The 16,973-nt window shown below is 36.3% G+C and overlaps 1 protein-coding gene across 4 annotated transcripts in view; it reads left to right on the forward strand.

Moving 5' to 3' along the window:
- The window catches only part of PLPP4 (phospholipid phosphatase 4), a gene marked incomplete at its 5' end in the record, with an annotated part of 69,114 nt that extends 53,281 nt beyond the window's left edge, over positions 1–15,833 (forward strand). For 3 of the 4 annotated variants that reach the window (XM_083844744.1, XM_083844743.1, XM_083844746.1), the window contains 2 exons: positions 9,019–9,189; positions 12,821–15,833. In XM_083844744.1, coding sequence (XP_083700870.1) covers positions 9,019–9,189; positions 12,821–13,020 — 371 coding nt within the window. In that variant the 3' untranslated portion in view covers positions 13,021–15,833. The remainder of the gene's footprint in view (positions 1–9,018; positions 9,190–12,820) is intronic. The other variant, XM_083844745.1, reaches the window with a different exon arrangement.
- Positions 15,834–16,973: the final 1,140 nt, after the last annotated feature.

Below are 16,973 nucleotides of genomic sequence, written 5' to 3' on the forward strand. Positions count from 1 at the left end.
GTTTAGTTTCGATAACTTGTTCATGTAACAGTGCCTTCATTTGTTTGCGTGTCCCATTCCTCATGGCTAGCCTCTGCTTATTTGTGCAGAAGGAGTTCTCAACATTACTCCTAAATGAGTTTTGTGTCCAGTGAACCCCTTGGTTTTGGGAGAAGGAGAGAGAAATCTCTTGCTTTTTTCCCTTCTCTAAAACTGTTGCAAAGTCTCTCACAGTCAGGCTAGGAGCCATTTTAGTGTGAGTTTGTCATCTTAGATGGGCAAAGGCTGCTATAATTTAAAAAAAAAAAAAAAAAAAGAAAGCTCGATGACTTGCTTATTATTTCATGTTTCCTTTATCTCTTCAATTATTTATTCCACATGTATTAATATTTGTCATTGTATAGCGCTTACTGTTATATTACCTGGGAGGAGTTTCCTTTTTTAATGTCAAGAAGATTATATGGTTCAAGCCTGCATCAGACTTCCTTGATGAAGCACTAAGTATATGTAGTAGTCGTGATTTGTCTTGCTGTGTCACTAAAAAGAAAAGAAAAAAAAAGGGAGACTGGAAAATATGTCTTTGGAGTGAAGAGCAGGCAGCCAGGTCCTCTTCCCCTTTTTCTTTAAGTAACCAATATTAGTCAGTTGTAGAAAATAAAATATTTTTACATTTTAAAAACTGTTCGTTTGTCTGAGAGATTAAAATGATTTATGTACTTCAGAATGAAGAAATTATTGAATTTCAATAGAATTGTTTGCTATTCTGTGATAACTTATATCAAATATTACTGCAGTACATGTAATTATAGTTGGGTATCTAAATATGAACTGTTAATTATCTTTAGCTAGAAATTTCATGGAGGATAATCATATTTCCTTTAGTTGAGAGCGAACATTTAAAGTAACAGATGAGCTGCAAGCCACAGGTTTTTGGCAGTAATTGCTGTAATTCCCCTATTTTCAAGATAAATCTCTTAATTAACAACTGTATAGCAGTGTCGCTTTGAAATATTTCATCCTCTTAAAGAAGAATCCAGGGAAATAAGAAATGAATGTCTTAGATATGCAAGAAAAAAAGTCTCCTGTAGGTTTTATTGGCTCCTTAGTTCAAACTGTAAGTATACTCAGGAATGTTTGTGTTTTTTTTTTTTTTACCTCTTCTCTGACATATTTACCTCTCAGCACTTAATAACAAAGGCTGTTTGAATTCATGAGGGGCTTGTGAGATGAACTCTGTAAAGCTTGGTTCTCCAGCACTACTATTAAATCAACGTCCTGCTAGTCTGTTTGAGATTCAGGTTGTTATATCTCAAACATACTTCCAGAAGACTTTCTATTTTTCTTGAATAAAAACAAACAAACAAACACTTTTATAATCCAGTAAACTCCCTGATGCTCCCTACCGTGCTGCTTTGTGTGTTTGGCAGAAACACTACAATCCTCTTCTGTAAAAAGTTTCTGTCCATCAAAGTACTCTTCAAAATGTGTTTGACTCTATTTCATATGCTAATCTGTACGTCCCTGAGAGATTGATAAAAATGCCTGGCATAATAGATGGGACGACAAGTAGTTGAGCAGGATGTGATCCATTTATAAGGACACTATTGATGGTTTATGCATGGCAAAGTAGGAGGCAAGAAGTTACCCCAATCCAGCATGTGAGATTTGGTATGTTCTGGTGTTGAGCTGTAAATAATAGTGTCCTTGACAATTCCCCAGTGACAATAATTTGTGCTAGAGATGGATAGTTGGTGATCTAAAGCTTGTGTCTAGGTACTGCTCAAGTGTAGCAGACAGAGAAAATTATCTTCTAGATTTGATAACTGTCAAGGTAGTAGCTGTTTAAATACTACTGACCTGTTTGAACTAATCTGGCAACTCTTACCTCAGTTTTAACATTTCTTCAAGCAAAAAAAATAAAAATAAAAAATTAGAGGTAAAGTTTTCAGGACTTTCTTTCACAAGGGAATGCAGTTCTGATCTAACAAAACTATTCAGTCAACACATGGTCCTCCTTATGCCTGTAAGGAGAAAAATGCATTTTCCAGGGGTCACACTAGGGCATTGTCACACACCAAATGTCACTCTGTCCTAGGTTTAAATCTGATATAAATTCATTAGTTGGTCATAATTTCACCAAATGTGATTGAGATGCAGAGATCTTGGCAGTGAATAAAGAATAAAACCCCCACCTTTCAGAGCCGTCTTCTAGTCTGACACAGTTGTATGATCAGGGCTGAGTGTACATGGTGGTTTGTTGTGGCTTACATTAATCCTAAGGCTGCTTTGATTAGTACCTGAGTGCTGACCCCTTTCTTTTCAAAGTAAATCCAGAATCTGAGACATTTTAGGCTTTGTTTTACTGTGTTGTCAGAGAAAGCAGATTTGTTCAATGTTTCTGTCGACAGACTTGGCAAACCAGGCCATGCGACAGGTCCACCTTTAGGACTTTTTGGCATTATTTACTGAACAATTCAGAAGAACCTTGCCTTTTTTTCATAGCAGTGATGTACACCAAGACCACTTTAGATATTTCAGGTGTAATGAGGTATCTTGAAAGGCACATGTAAATAAAATGTCAGGGAAAAAAAGGTTCGTGAGAACTTACCGTGACTGTCCTGCAAAAGCAACCTAATGACTAGTACTCTAGTTACTTGCCTCTCAGATAGTCTAGATCTATCTTTCTTCTAATATGTCTCTGTCTCCAGTATCTCCTTTTTGTTTTCCAGGTCCTTGCATACATTTGCATTGTGTGATGTGCTTTTCATGTTGCTTCTGCTGAACTGTGTTTCTTTGTTATTTGTGAAAACGAATTAATAAAGCTAAGCTACAGGAAAGGTGATTGACTATCCCACTCAGAAAAAAAAAATATATATATATTGCTAGTGATAATAAACTCAAAATGTTCTCTGGGAATTGTACTCCTATAAAATCCTCTTTGAATTGAATTTCAGCATTAAAATTTATGCAGCCATTTGGTATCATACGTTTCCCTTCAGGAAAGATAAATATTTCAGTCTTTGAACAGTGTGAAACTGAAAACATTCACCAGTTGCCCCAGCTAAAATTGCAGTAGGCTGCTGTGCAATTCCAGTGATGAATAGCATGTGTTTGCATTTGAAAAATATACAGTAATCATTGCAAGTATAAGGCATTACAGGCACAGAGATGGATCATTTTCTCTGATTGTTACATAGGCCATTTGTAATGGTTGCTTTACAGTTTCATAATTTGTTGCCACTTAAATGAGTTGAAGATTTTTATATATTTTTTTCAGTTCAGAAACTGCTTAGTGTAAGGAAGACATGAATTGTATGCTTAGCAAAGCATCCATTAAAACCTGAGAAGGTGAAGATCCTCCTGAGGTACTTTAATTTCTAGAAAACACCCACAAAGGCAATTACATTTTTAATGAATAATTTATTTAGGGGGCTTTAGATCAGATTCTTGTTCACCGTTTCTCACTTTATGCATTTTAACTCAGTAATTGGTTTGGTCCATACAGATGGCTTTTAAAACCCAGCTAGATCCCCCCTCTGGAGAGAATAAGATGTTGGAATGGGGTCTGCTGTGTCCCTAGATGCTATAATTCTCTTTATTTCTTCTCTGAACTATTTTTTTTCTAAAAGAAAAGAAACAATCTGAAAGGCTGATTCTAACAAGGTTTTATATATTCCAGTAAAGATCATGCTGAGAAGAAATTTCAAGTGCCATTATGGTGCAGTTTAAAAAGGTGCCTTCCAGTTGCAGTTCCAGACAGCTCACCTACACAAAATGAGTGAAAGGCACTCTTTAAGCTGGTACTTCCTAAACCATTAGGACATAAAGGTCAAAGCAACACTGTGTTGTCTCCATACAGAAGGCTACAGCCAGCCAGTTGTATCTAAAAACCTGTTCAATTGCTTTAGAGACTGCCATCACCCACTACAAAGCTTTGCATGGTGGCAAAGTTCTGCATGCTTTGATTCAGTTGCACAATGAAGGCTTAGAACATGAGCTCCTTGGGCAGAAGGCATGCCAGGTTTTGGTTTTTGTTTTGTTTTCTGAAGTATCTGCATGTGTTATTGCCAAGTTTTGTCCTTGACTGATCAAATCCCTTCCGCCTCCTGCACTCCCCCCTTGCCTCTTTGCATTTGTATCCTTAGTGGCAAAGTTTTGTGGGACTGTGTCCTCTCTGTGTGCTTGCAGAGAACTTAGCACGATGGTAATCTTATCTCAGCTGAGGCCTTTCAGAGCAGATACAGTGCAAATATTCCATATTCTGCCTCTCAGTATGTTCACAAAATTTACAGTGTTTTACCAAGCCCTGGGAGATCATGTGGGTTGTCTCAGAGGAGAGGTTTTCCTGTGTACAACAACTTGTAACATCAGGACTTTGATTTCTGTTAGCTACACTGATTGAGTAAAATGGCTCATTTTTGAATCATTCCTTCCTCCTCTTTGAACACTGAAAATTAATTAGATATTTCTATCTGGAATTTTTATTACATCTGCCTTAAGTTAACAGTGTTTTAAACTTAATCAGACTGATTTTCTCATTTTCATTTGTGTCGATGTCCCCAGAGAGTTTTGGGCTGTTATTTTATGTAGGTCCATGCTTTATTTGTATAAACAAAGTGTTGATTTCTTGTGATTTAGGAAGAAACCAACTTAGTAAGAATATTTGCGTAGACGAGGAACATTGCTTTGCTGATTCTTTGGAATCTGTTCTATGCAGGATAACTTCTATTATATTATAACATTAGGCAATTTGAAAAGACATATCTAATATAGTAGGACATGTGTGTACACTTATGTTTGCATTTTCTCTGTGATACAGTGAGCTATGGAGTCTAGCCTGTGAAGGAAAAAAAAAATCAAAAGCTGCCCAAATACATTCTACTGATTGACCAGTTCTTCAGTGTAAATATCACCTACAGTCTAGGGATTCTTGAAGACTGAATTGTTTTTCTTAATGTTATTGACTGACCACATCTTCAAAATATAGTTATCAACCAAATAAGCAGCATACGTGAAGTGCATAGCATTTGAGTTGTTTCTGAATAATTAGTTACCTTTGCAATGGATGCTGCCACATCCCAGAGCATTTAACTGTTCATGTTCTCTGCTGCTAGCTCTGCACGCACACTGCAACTGTAGGGTCAAGCAGCTCTTCTGGATGTGCATACTGCAGGGTGAGGAAAATCAATCTTACAATGCTGCAATGTAAAGCAGATACTCTGCAGATTGTCGGTTTCATAGCTACAAGCTAGACCATCATTATGTTACATTTCCATCTTTTATTAGACATAAGTTCCCCTGTAGGACCGTATGTGAGTCTCTTTTTTTCCTGACCTTCAGTTTAGACGAACATATCAACCATCTGAGGCAAAATATGCCTTTGGGTCTAGTGCAAATACATCCTGCTGACCTTCTCTATTCATTCATGAGCACCTCTTTCCGGAAATGTTGTGGATCCTGAAAAAAAAGAAAGGAAAAAAAATATGGGGAAATTTATTTATTTTAAATATTATGAGATTTGCTCTAAAGCTCATTTAACTAAACCTGCTGCTATCCACCGTGCATGTGAATAAAGGATCCTTTAACTGTAGGCCTCTGCCATCAGGACAATACAGCTGCAGTTCTGGAGGTTGTGTTTTAGACTGGATGGGATAGAACAGAAAGAAGGCAAAGTTCCTGAATTGAAACGTTGACTTTTGTTTATATTCTTTGAAGCTGAATACTTCCTGAACTTTGTCCAGAGCTGTAAATTGGTTTTACTCTATACTTTTCTCTACTGTCTTGCTCTTAGTGTGTTAGAGCCATTATGTTGAACATCCATAGGATATTTATAATTAAACATGAATAAATGAATAAATAACATCCACAGAGTCTTAAGCAAGTCCAGAAATCATGAAAATATTAAGATGTGCAAAGCTACTTGACGAAGAGTATTCCTGTATGCTATTTCACCTCCTGAAAATATTCATTGCAGCAAACTACATGCTTGTAATGTAGATTATTGTGGAGAAAATGGTTTCCCGTCAGCAATTCCATCTGTGGCAGATATTTTATATGATATGTGCACTTTTCCTGTTCAATTTCAGAATAATTCATGTCAGTGCGATTGTAGTTATGTTTGTGTTTTAAAAAATTAATTTGTCTCATACCAAAGATGAATCTTGCCTTACTGCAAGAGCTACATTGGTACAAATTCTTAAAGTGCTGATCTCTCCAGTCAGTTTTCTGGCAGTCCTACAGTGATGAATCTTTCACTTGATTAAATATCAAGAAAGATCTCAGCTTAAAACCCTACTTCAAAAACAAATGAAGTTATCTTCAAAGACAAAAAAGTTCTCTTTTATGTCTTTTGTTAACTAGGGGCTAAATTAAGTCATTGAAAGATAATGCACTGCATTTTTATTTCACTGGATGTTGCTGTGTTATAATACTCATTTTACTGCTTTTGCAGGTCAGCTTTGCCTTGCTTGAATCATGAATATGAAAGCTCAGTTTAGAAAGTAAGGTTTAGATTAAAGAATGTAATGGACAAGGACTTGTGAGTCTATGTGCATAAAGAAAAGATATCTCTCCATTCCCCATAATATGCAAATATTGATTCAGTCATGATGAAGCCTGGTTTTCTGTATATCCGAGACATTAATGTGCAAGTGTGTTTCAGGTGCTGTTTTTCTCCTTGTGCTCTGATCCTCTGTGAAGCTCATAAATCTTTCTTATAAGGTTTTGTTCTGATAAGAGATGTTGTCCACACTGAAACACAGATTCTCCTTTTTGTTTGCTTGTTTGTTTTTGTTCTGTTTGTGTTTATTTTGTTTGGTTTGTTTTTTTTTGTTTGTTTTGTTTTCTTTTTCCTTTCTTTTCTGCATTGGAATTGCCTGTTAAATTCTAGTAATTCTGAATACATTTATGTTTGTAGTGGACACCTACACTATGGATGGGGCAATATATACCCACACCATGAAGGTTTCTTAGTATTAAAAGATAACACTCAACAATTTAAATAGTAGATTTAGAAAAGTCAATACTACATTTAGCTGCTTCCTTAAGCCCTCTACTTTATGAAGTGTTGTAGGTTGCCTGATTTTTAAGCCACAAAACCTTTTATGTTCTTGCCTGGAAACAGAATCAAAGAATGGAATCACAATTCTGTTTGGGTTGGAAGAAACTTTAAAGACACACCATCTCCTTCCACCCCTTCTGCTGTGGCAGGGATGCCTCCCTCCCAACCAGGTTGCCCAAAGCCACATCCAGCCTGACCTTGAGCACTTCCAGGGATAGGGCAGCCACAGCTTCTCTGGGCAACCGGTTCCAGTGCTTCACCACCCTCAGTGTGAAGAATTTCTTCTTTATAACTAAGCTAAATCTACCCTGGTTGAAAAAGCGGCTATGAAACAAAATATTTGGTGTATTGGTTTGATGACTAATTAGCATTCTGTCTTGCTCCACCATATCCAGTCCAGAGAAGTGATTTATTTGTGTGTTTGAAAATGAAATGCAAATCTTCAGTAATTGCATTCAAACAGCTGTATAGTATAAACTTATGAAACCACTCTGTTGTGCTTCCAGCTAAGATAGTACATCTCATAGATTCATCAGCAAAACGCAGGGTAATTACTTTATTACATTTAGCATTTGTGAACACCAGGACAAGGCTATTTGAAAAGCCTTAGAAGGAGATTAGAAAAAAGATGCATGTCTGACCCAGCCCTGAGAGCAATTTTACTGTTACATTCACCAGTAGCAGAAACACAGAATTTTGTACTATGAAAGTGACCTATTACCTCTCACAGAGGTTCCTAGATATTACAAAGGTAAAAAGTATAAAGGTTAGTCAGAAAAAGGATTTCAAGTGCCTGGATATATATTTATAATTCTGCTATTTGTACTTTAAATGGTTACGTTCTATTTTGATTCTGCAGTCAGCAGCAGAACGGTGTGTGATCTTTGTGGATGTTTGCTGTGTTTCCCAGAGCTACCTGTTCAGCAGCTGTACTAATTTTCCTTCAGTAATATAACATATTAAAGGGTCTAAAAACAAACAAACAAACAAAAATGCCACATATTTAAAGAAAGAAAGAAAAAAAAAAGGCCACCCAGCATCTTGTCTGGAAGGTGAACAGCTGCAAGAGGAAAAAAGTTCAGTACAGAAACTTCGTATCTGAGTTCTGTAATTGCTGCCAGTTCAACATGTTCTGTAGAAACAGGTTAATGGAACCTAAAATATCATTTAAATGTAATACAATTGCAGTACAAACTGACTGAATCCTTTTCTGCTTTGAACCTGAGCTTTTTAGAATAGGTCTCAAATCAGGAAAGACATGCTGAAGGTTAAGCTTGAAAAGGCTTTTGTGACTCAAGCTAAAAATGCGTCTAAATGTTTAATTTAATGCGAAAAGAAAATCAGTGATTCTTTCCGCAGCCAATTTCTCTCCTGGGAGAAAAATGTGAATTGCTAAAAGAAAAAAAAATCAATTGCTATTGGAAAGGTGAACGTCTATAGGTACTATGGTATTTGTAGACAAATCAGGTTGTGTGAAAGTTGAGTACATATGAGAAGGAAATGGATTTACTTTGCAATGTTTACTTGCCTGATTGCATGCATTGCTACAGAGATAATGCCACTGCTGTGGAGAATATATGCACACCATGGATCTGCACATCACAGCAGGAGATCTTTTCCCATTCAGCTCTCAAAGTAGTGGTGTTATTTATTTATTTTAAATAAAGGTTTGTACAATGATTTTTTATTTAAAAAAAAGAAAGAAGCAAAAATACCTCTGCCTAGGACATGATATATTATTTTAAAATAGTAAGTTATACCTGCATCATTTATATAGTCACATGGGATCACCATGCAAGTTATGAAACTTACAAAGCTTTTGCAGATGGGCCTTCTCAACTTCTCAGCTTGGCTCCTAACATCACCCTGTAAAGACCAAGACTTCTCTGCAGTAGAAGGACCCTGCTGTAAGATCTTAAGGGATAGTACGGTACAGAACATTAATGACAAAACACTATAATTACGTGTTTTTCTTTCAGTTGCATTTTCAGGCCTTGGCTTTACCACCTTCTACCTAGCTGGAAAGTTGCATTGCTTCACGGAAAATGGCCGGGGGAAGAGCTGGCGGCTTTGTGCAGCTATTCTGCCTCTCTACTGTGCCATGATGATTGCTCTGTCACGTATGTGTGACTACAAACACCATTGGCAAGGTGAGCCATGGAGATACCTTTTTCTGTGTATATTTTTTAATTAGCTTTGTATTTTTTTTTTCTTTTTCTTTTTTCACTGAAATCACAAGTTACGATGTGATGGAATGCTATAGCAGACTTCCCTGGCACTGATGCTCCTGGCTTTCCATCTTTTGGTTCCTCTACATAGTTTCAGTTTAGTACAGTGTACCTCTGTCCCACTCTTATCTCATACAGCTGGCTCCATACCAGAACAAGACTCATCCTGTTACATGTTTTTTCTCGCTCTTTTTTTTTTTGGTTTGTGTGTATTCATGCAGCATGTTGTTCTCCCATAGCAGCTTAATCACCATCCACTAGCCTTGACATCTTTTTCAAGGAGTCTCCTGCCTTCCTGCAGAGGCCTTGCCTTGCTGCAGGGCTCAGCACACACAGGGTCACTGAGAGCCTCCAGCACAAAGCTGCTGAACAGGAGGTGCTCGCCTCGCCCGGCGGCAGAGTTATGGATCTGCTGCTCTGGGGGAAGACCTGGCTGGCTTGAGTCTGTTAGAGAGAGCGAGAGAAGTGCGAATTAAGATGAGTGGCAGGGTACAGCTTTACTTGAGTTTTGGATGTGTTTACAGTGTGTACTATATCTTGCCAAGAGTAAGAATCATTTATTTACTGAAATATGTGCTCTGAGGAAGATTTTGTGGAGTATTTTAAATATGATGGAAGGAAACTACATAACCCCAAGGGGTTTTGACTGTGTCCATTTACAGCTGCTCATATTTTTATTTCTGAAGTTCAAAGGGTTGGGGCTGAAGACTCAGATAACTCTTCCCAAGCTAGAACCGTGCTGGCAGACGTTATCTTGCAGGTGACCCATGCCATTAGCTGAGAGAACTGCAATCTCAAGGGAGAGACTCGTTCCCTCTGTAATATGCAGTGCCGAAGTTCAGGCCTTGTCTTTTATGTTCAGCAGAGTCAGCCAATTGTGTTAAATTATTTATGGTGCCTTTATAATAGAGTCTTAACTATGCTGTGGGGAATGAACAAGGACCATCAATATAATGTCCAGGACAGCATACTGTAGGTGAAAGGTGGAGTAGAGTAATTTTTACATTAAAAAGCCATATAGTGGGCTGAGAACATTAAAGTTATGGGTATTTTATGAGGTCCCTTCAGTTTGCCTAGGAAACGTAGTATTCAGGAGCTTAGTGTTGATATTGGTGAACATTAGGATATTTCATTATGAATCCTGAAAGTATTGACTGCTTTTAAGTCCCTAGATCGCTATGTAAGTGTCTAGCTCTGAGAATATTAGTGTGCTCATGAAATAAGTGAAATTCTTGTATGAAAAAAAAAAGTAAAGATAATTACTGAGGCTGAAAGAATATTCTTTTTTCCCTTAAGGGCAAAGGAAAAAAAAAATGTAAAGAAAGCTGTGGCTATCATGAACTCAAATAAAACACCGAATTATTGTCTTCAAAAACAGGGGTCAAAATAGCGCCCTGTGTACTCAGTGTTACCCCCAGTAAGGGTTAGTAACGTAGAACTCTTTGGCATAAGTCATGTGGTGAATTTGTATTACTGTGGTGGCCAGAATGAGGCCCAGAATTGCACAATTTGCTTTGAAGGGTTTTGAAAGAAATTATCCAGGCAAGTTTTCAGCAAGTCTGGAAATACTGGGGAAATTACAGAGGACTGGTAGAAAGCTGATGTTTCACCATAATTAAGAACAGTAGTCATAGGCTTAACTCCATCCTAAGGCAAAATAAAAAAGCAGATGAAACAGGATTCAATTAACCACAGTTAAAGGAGGGTAATCAGAGAATTTCAGCCAACACAGGTTTATAGAATACGTCTTATCACAATAACTAAATTTTGTACAAGTTGATAAGAACAGTAGTGGTTTTTTTTGTTTGTTTGTTTAAAATATCTTTAATGCAATAAGGAATTACTTCAGGGATGTTCTACAGTTTATATTTCTCAAGAAATCATGTTAGATGATCACAATAATTCTTTTGATACGTAATCTTTGCATCAGCAATGAATCTCACTGTTGTGTAGCAGATAAAATACTTGGTTTATGCTAACAAACACAAAGACAGTGCAGTTCTAGTTAGAGAAAAGAGTGAACAGACTAGAGGCACTGGAACATGAGGGATTAGCATTGTGAATTTACACATATATAACTTATTTCTTTTTTCATCCTGGAGGACTTTTATGGTTTTGCATATCAATCAAGTTCTATCAGTACAACTTACAAAGTATTCATGAAAGAAAACAAAGATTTATAAAAATATAGGTAAGGTTGAGGTGACCTGTCTGTTTGCCTACAATACTTATCAAAGTCCAGTACACGTGGTTTATTACTGACAGATCTTTTTCTTCTCTGGTCTTAAAAAAAAAAAAAAAAAAAGAAAGAAAAACAGTGAAAGAGATTCCAGAGTCTCCCCATGAAACCTGAATAAATATTTCACTACCTTCACCAGTAGAAAATTTTTTATTAATATCTAAACCTAAATTGTTTTCACTGCCAACAAAGCTGGTTTTTGCATGTACTTCCCAAAGGGAACACTGAATAATTGAGCACCATTCTCTTCCTACTGTTGTATTCAACACTGGAATGCCATATGCTCGCACGCTCACCTCAAGTTCTTTGTATCCCTTAGACGTTTTCTTATTAGTTATGTTCTCAATTTAATATATAATTGCTTGTCTTCTCTGCATTCTTTCCATTTCATCTGAATTTCATTTAAGATCTGGTATCCAAAACTGTTCTGTCCTCAGCAATGAAGGAATAAAGGAAGAAGCCAGGAAGAGCTGCTAAAGCAAACAGTAGTTTGTCTGTGAACATTGAACATTGTTCTTTACTATTATTTTTTTTCTTTTCTGCCAGCTTTCTAGTGTTTGTGAAGAGATAAGGCTCTAAGCCACGTGAATATTTTTGTACTTTACTTGTGAGTTCAGAAAAATTAGCTATCCCATATCTAATGCTTTGTTTTGCATTGCCAGATTGGAAAAAGGCAATAAACAAATAAGTAAATAAAAAACAGCAAATCACCTTTAAAAATAAAAGTCTCTCTAAGTTTAATTCAGATATTTATTTAGATTTCAGATATTTATTCAGCTATTTATTTATAGATTTATTGCTATATATACAATTACATGTCCATAAATACAAATACTTCCTGAACTGAATAGTCTAGATTTTACTAAGTCTTATCCATTACCTTGAATTGCCTGCTTAAATTTAGGATTTGAATAAGACCACAGCATCATTAATACCAAATAAACCCTTACGGCACACCTTAAAGACTGGCCGTACAACAAATATTTTATCCCATTTCCATTTAGAAATGCTAACAAAACAAAACAAAAAAAGTTGCTGCAACCACTTAGCAACTAGTGTAAGATGTGTTTGTATGCTTTAGGTGTGGATAATACAAGCAGTATAATATAGCAAGAAAAAAATTGTAGATTTTTTCTGTGTTCTAAGTGTTTGTGGTGTTTGGCTCCAAATTGCTAATGAAAATACATTGTTCACAGATTCTGGGTTAAACACTTCCAGGTCAATCTAATGTTTTAGATTTGTATTTACAGATTTCAGTACTGGCTGTCCTTTCTGTGGTAACATGCTTCTGGTTTTGTTGCTTTCCTTGTCTAGATGCTTTCGTTGGAGGGATCATTGGCCTCATTTTTGCTTATATTTGCTACAGACAACACTACCCTCCTTTGGGTAATACAGCTTGTCATAAATCTTATGTCAGCCTGCTAGACCAGAACTCTATGAAGAAAGAAGAGAGACCTACAGCAGACAATGCTACTGGCCTGCCTCTAGAGGGAATAACCGAAGGTCCAGTATGACTTTGAGAAATGCAGAATGAACTTTTAGCCTTCTCACATTTTCTCCAAGCTGGTCTCTTAACACGGTGTTTCTTACTATACACATGATCTGTGCTTTTTCTTTGATTTCTTTCCTTTTTATAAAGAAAAACGTAACATTTTATTTTTAATGCCATAGTAGCATTATACACTTAAATTTAAAATTTCAGTTCGTATTGACTGCTGAATTGTCTGTTTTCAGTCTACTGCAAACAGGTAGATTATTTGGGGGAAAGGAAAAGAACGTTAAAAACAAATCCATGTGGAGATTGGTCAGGAGAATAATTTTAAGATGTGGTTGAGGATATAGTAGATCTGGAAACAGATTTTTTTAAAGTACTGAGTATCTCTTAGAAAGTTCTGGTCGTCTTCAGCACTCATTGACTTTGATGGGTGGTGAGTACACACAGCACTTTTCATCAGATGTTCAGCGTCTGTTGTAGCCAGACCTTTATTTGTGTAATTTAATAAGTTAGGGCATCATCCTTCTGTTTATCTTGTTGCCTTCTAACATAATAAACTCCACATGCTGGAAGAACTTTGTATTAAGTTTTGGCAAGGTCATTCTGAGCTACTAATGATCAAGCAGCCAAAAGGTGCAAGTGATTACAAGAGCCAAGCATTGTCACATTAGTAGTTCTTCAGAATGATGCTGACATTCAAGAAATTCCACACTCTTAAAATTATCAGCTTGTGATAACATGGATGTTTGTAGGATGGATCAGAAACATTAGACATTTTTTGAGAGCTTTTGCAGTAAATACCATCAAAACAAAATGAAAGTAAAGAACACAATCAACAAGCTGAAGTATTTAAAACAAATCGTTAAAAATCCTAAAAGTTTGAGGATAAAGAAACTTTTTTTTTGTAAATCTCAGTGTACCATGCTCATTCTTGTGTGGTGATTCACTGTAGCATTGGTGATCTGAAGAAATGCAAAGATTTTCATTTGTGGCTTTGGTGCACAACCATGAATGCTTGTGGGGGTTTCCAGCTCTGTAGCGTATCCAGAGGAATGCTGGAAATGATGTTCCACTCAAACCATTCCACATTCTCAGCTCCTCATGTTCTTGTGCATGGTGTTTGCAAAGGTTGGCTTGGTACCTGAATTGAAACTCACCTCAATCAAAACAGTGTTGGTACAGAGATTACTAAGTGTATGACCAAACAACTTTAGTTAATTTATTATTGTTAGGATCCAGTTCTGTTACATATGCACTATGCAGTATACATCACATTCCTGTGAAATGATGTAACTTTGGATGGCAGAATGTCAGATTCCAGAATCTCTTTTCTTAGGTATCCTGTGAAAATACAGGTAGATGTTCTAGACTGCGTCTTGGCAGTTGAACATTTCTTAGCAGGGGCTGCAGGTTAAAGCAAGATAGTGTTGACCAACAACTATTTTTATGGTGCTGTAGACTGGAGAAGACTGCTGCCATAATTATAATTTATGTGTTCCTGTTGGAATATGTATTGGCCTTGTAGGCATTTTGTGATTCAAACAGCTCAATGTCTTTATGTAACGCTTGTCATTTACTTTTGTCAAAGGTAAGCTTTGTAGATTTTTTTGAGAAGAGCTTTTTCCTGATTGGCAACACTTGAATTTTTATAGAAAACACATAAATTAGAGTCCCTTTTAAAAAACTGTAATAATTGTGTACAAGAGAATGCAACCATACTATGTATAGACATATGATATTTGGAAATAACTGTAAATAGGAAATGACGTTAAGGAACAGATTGTAATAGGCATGAACCCAGTAGGGTTCAGTAGAAATTAGGCTTGACCTACTTGTAAAACTGATGCCAGTTTGACTGTGTCAGTTACAGGCAGGATTTTTTACTGACAGCTACAGAATTCTGAGCTCTAGAATAGAGACAGCCAAACATAACTCTCTTGCTTGTGTACATGTGCTAGGTCATGATCCTAGCATATGTGAAAGAAAATTGTGCTGGCATAGCATTTGCATTGGATTTGAAAGAACACTTCTCTAGTGTAATTGAGGTCTTATTGTAGAATACAGTTTAGTGGAGGTTTATCTTTCTATGAAGTTTTTAAACCATCCTATGGAATTCTGTAACAGAGATACCATTTTCTATTACTTCATATGGGAGGGTTTAAAGAAAGCCCTAGAGTAAGGGTGTTGTCTTTACATTGTATAGGGCTTTGCAATTAGCTTTTTCTTTCAGCAGGAACCCTAGTCTTCCAGGTTATATGCAAATGTTTAAAAAAAAAATTAAATCAAAATTAGAAGTTTAATACCAATGCATAGTGCATTTTGCATGTTTTTATATAGATCTGGCTTATTCTCAAAAGTGAGTGGGGCCTCCTAACTGTGCTGTTCACATTTTTTTTCCAGTATTTTAATGGCTTTTGATACAAGTAAGTGATTTACTTTGGGATGGGGAATGGTTATACAGCCCTTAAATGAACACGGGCTGTTAAAAGATCGGAATATGAAATGTAATGCCACATAAATACTTATGTTGCAAGAGTAATTAGAGAACTTTGCAAAGCGGTAAAGAATAACATTTTTAATGGGAATAATTAAATTAAAAGTCATAAAACAGGCAATGTAAAAGCTTTGATTAAAATGTAATTAAAAATATCAAAGACATAATTAAGTAAAACTTATGGAGGGATCTGTAGATGCTATAATTACCAGTGCAAAGTCAGTGTAGGGAAGGCATTTTTGTGGATCAATGTATTTTAATCTCATGCTTTCTCAATGTGAAGGAAATGTAATGTTGTAATGCACCAATAAAACAACACATGAATGTGGGTTTGTACATCTGTGTGTTATCATTTTTTATCATTAGTTTAATTAATAAACCACAGAAGGTATTGCAAAAACCACACCCTAATGTAACTGAATTATTTATGAAAAACAGCAGTTCCAAAAGTGATTACTGTTACTAGTAAAAGGTAACAGCCTTCCTCATTTAACCAAAATATGCTAGCCAACTTTCATCCAGGAAAATGCAGTGTAAATCTGTGAGCCTGAAATTTTGAAATATTCAATCAGCTAAACTGCAACAGATCCCTTTTATCTGTCAAGTTCTGTATCTCAAAAGATACTCAGAGTGCCATATTTAATGAAATGTGATTAGACTAAAAAAAGGCTAACAAGATCTAATAGAACACAACAGAAATATCCTGAAACCAAGAGGAACACGAGATTGCAAACCAGGCAGCAAAATGTCCCTGTAGTGAATGCATATCTCAGGCAAAGTGTTAGGAGTAGAGTTGGAGCATTTCTGCTGTTTTGTTCTCAGATTTTCTTTGTGCAATTTAGCCTGATTTCACCCTTGCTTCTATCCTCATGAACACAGCATGTTCTTTGTATTTAATATGAAAAGAAAACCTCATTTTTCTTCCATGGTTAAAAAACAATTTGTGATGGATATAAAAAAAAATATATTTTTTTCTGGTATATGGTAGTAAAATTCCGTTGATTTCAGTGGAACTGTTGTGAATCACCAATCACATCACATCCAGTAAGTGGAGAAAAGCCTTTACACAGTTCCTGCTCAAACTCTTACATTTTTAGGACTGTAATTAGTGAAATATTGCCACAATTTGACCGCAATTTTATTTTCTTGTGATAACATACATCTCTTCTGAGTTAGAAAACTGTTGGATTGCTCTGACCTGACCCAAGGGGAAAAGTCTTGAATGCAGCAACATCAGGGTAATGGGAGTGAAAAGGTCAGACACTTGTTTCTGTCGCTTTTGATGTTCAGAATGTGGAAATAGCTGCAAGCATTAGGCAACAGTGATTATCATTTTTGTATTGCCTACCCCACCAGTGTTACTGCTTTACAGTAGTGCTGTGCCTGAGGGGACAAGTACAGTACAGGACCTCTATCAAAGAGTTACTCTGTGCTTGTATTAACACAAGCAGAAATTAAAGGAAATTCTGTTCTTCTTG

The sequence above is a fragment of the Anser anser genome, assembly GCF_964211835.1.
Source record: "Anser anser genome assembly, chromosome: 7".
Lineage (NCBI taxonomy): Eukaryota > Metazoa > Chordata > Aves > Anseriformes > Anatidae > Anser > Anser anser.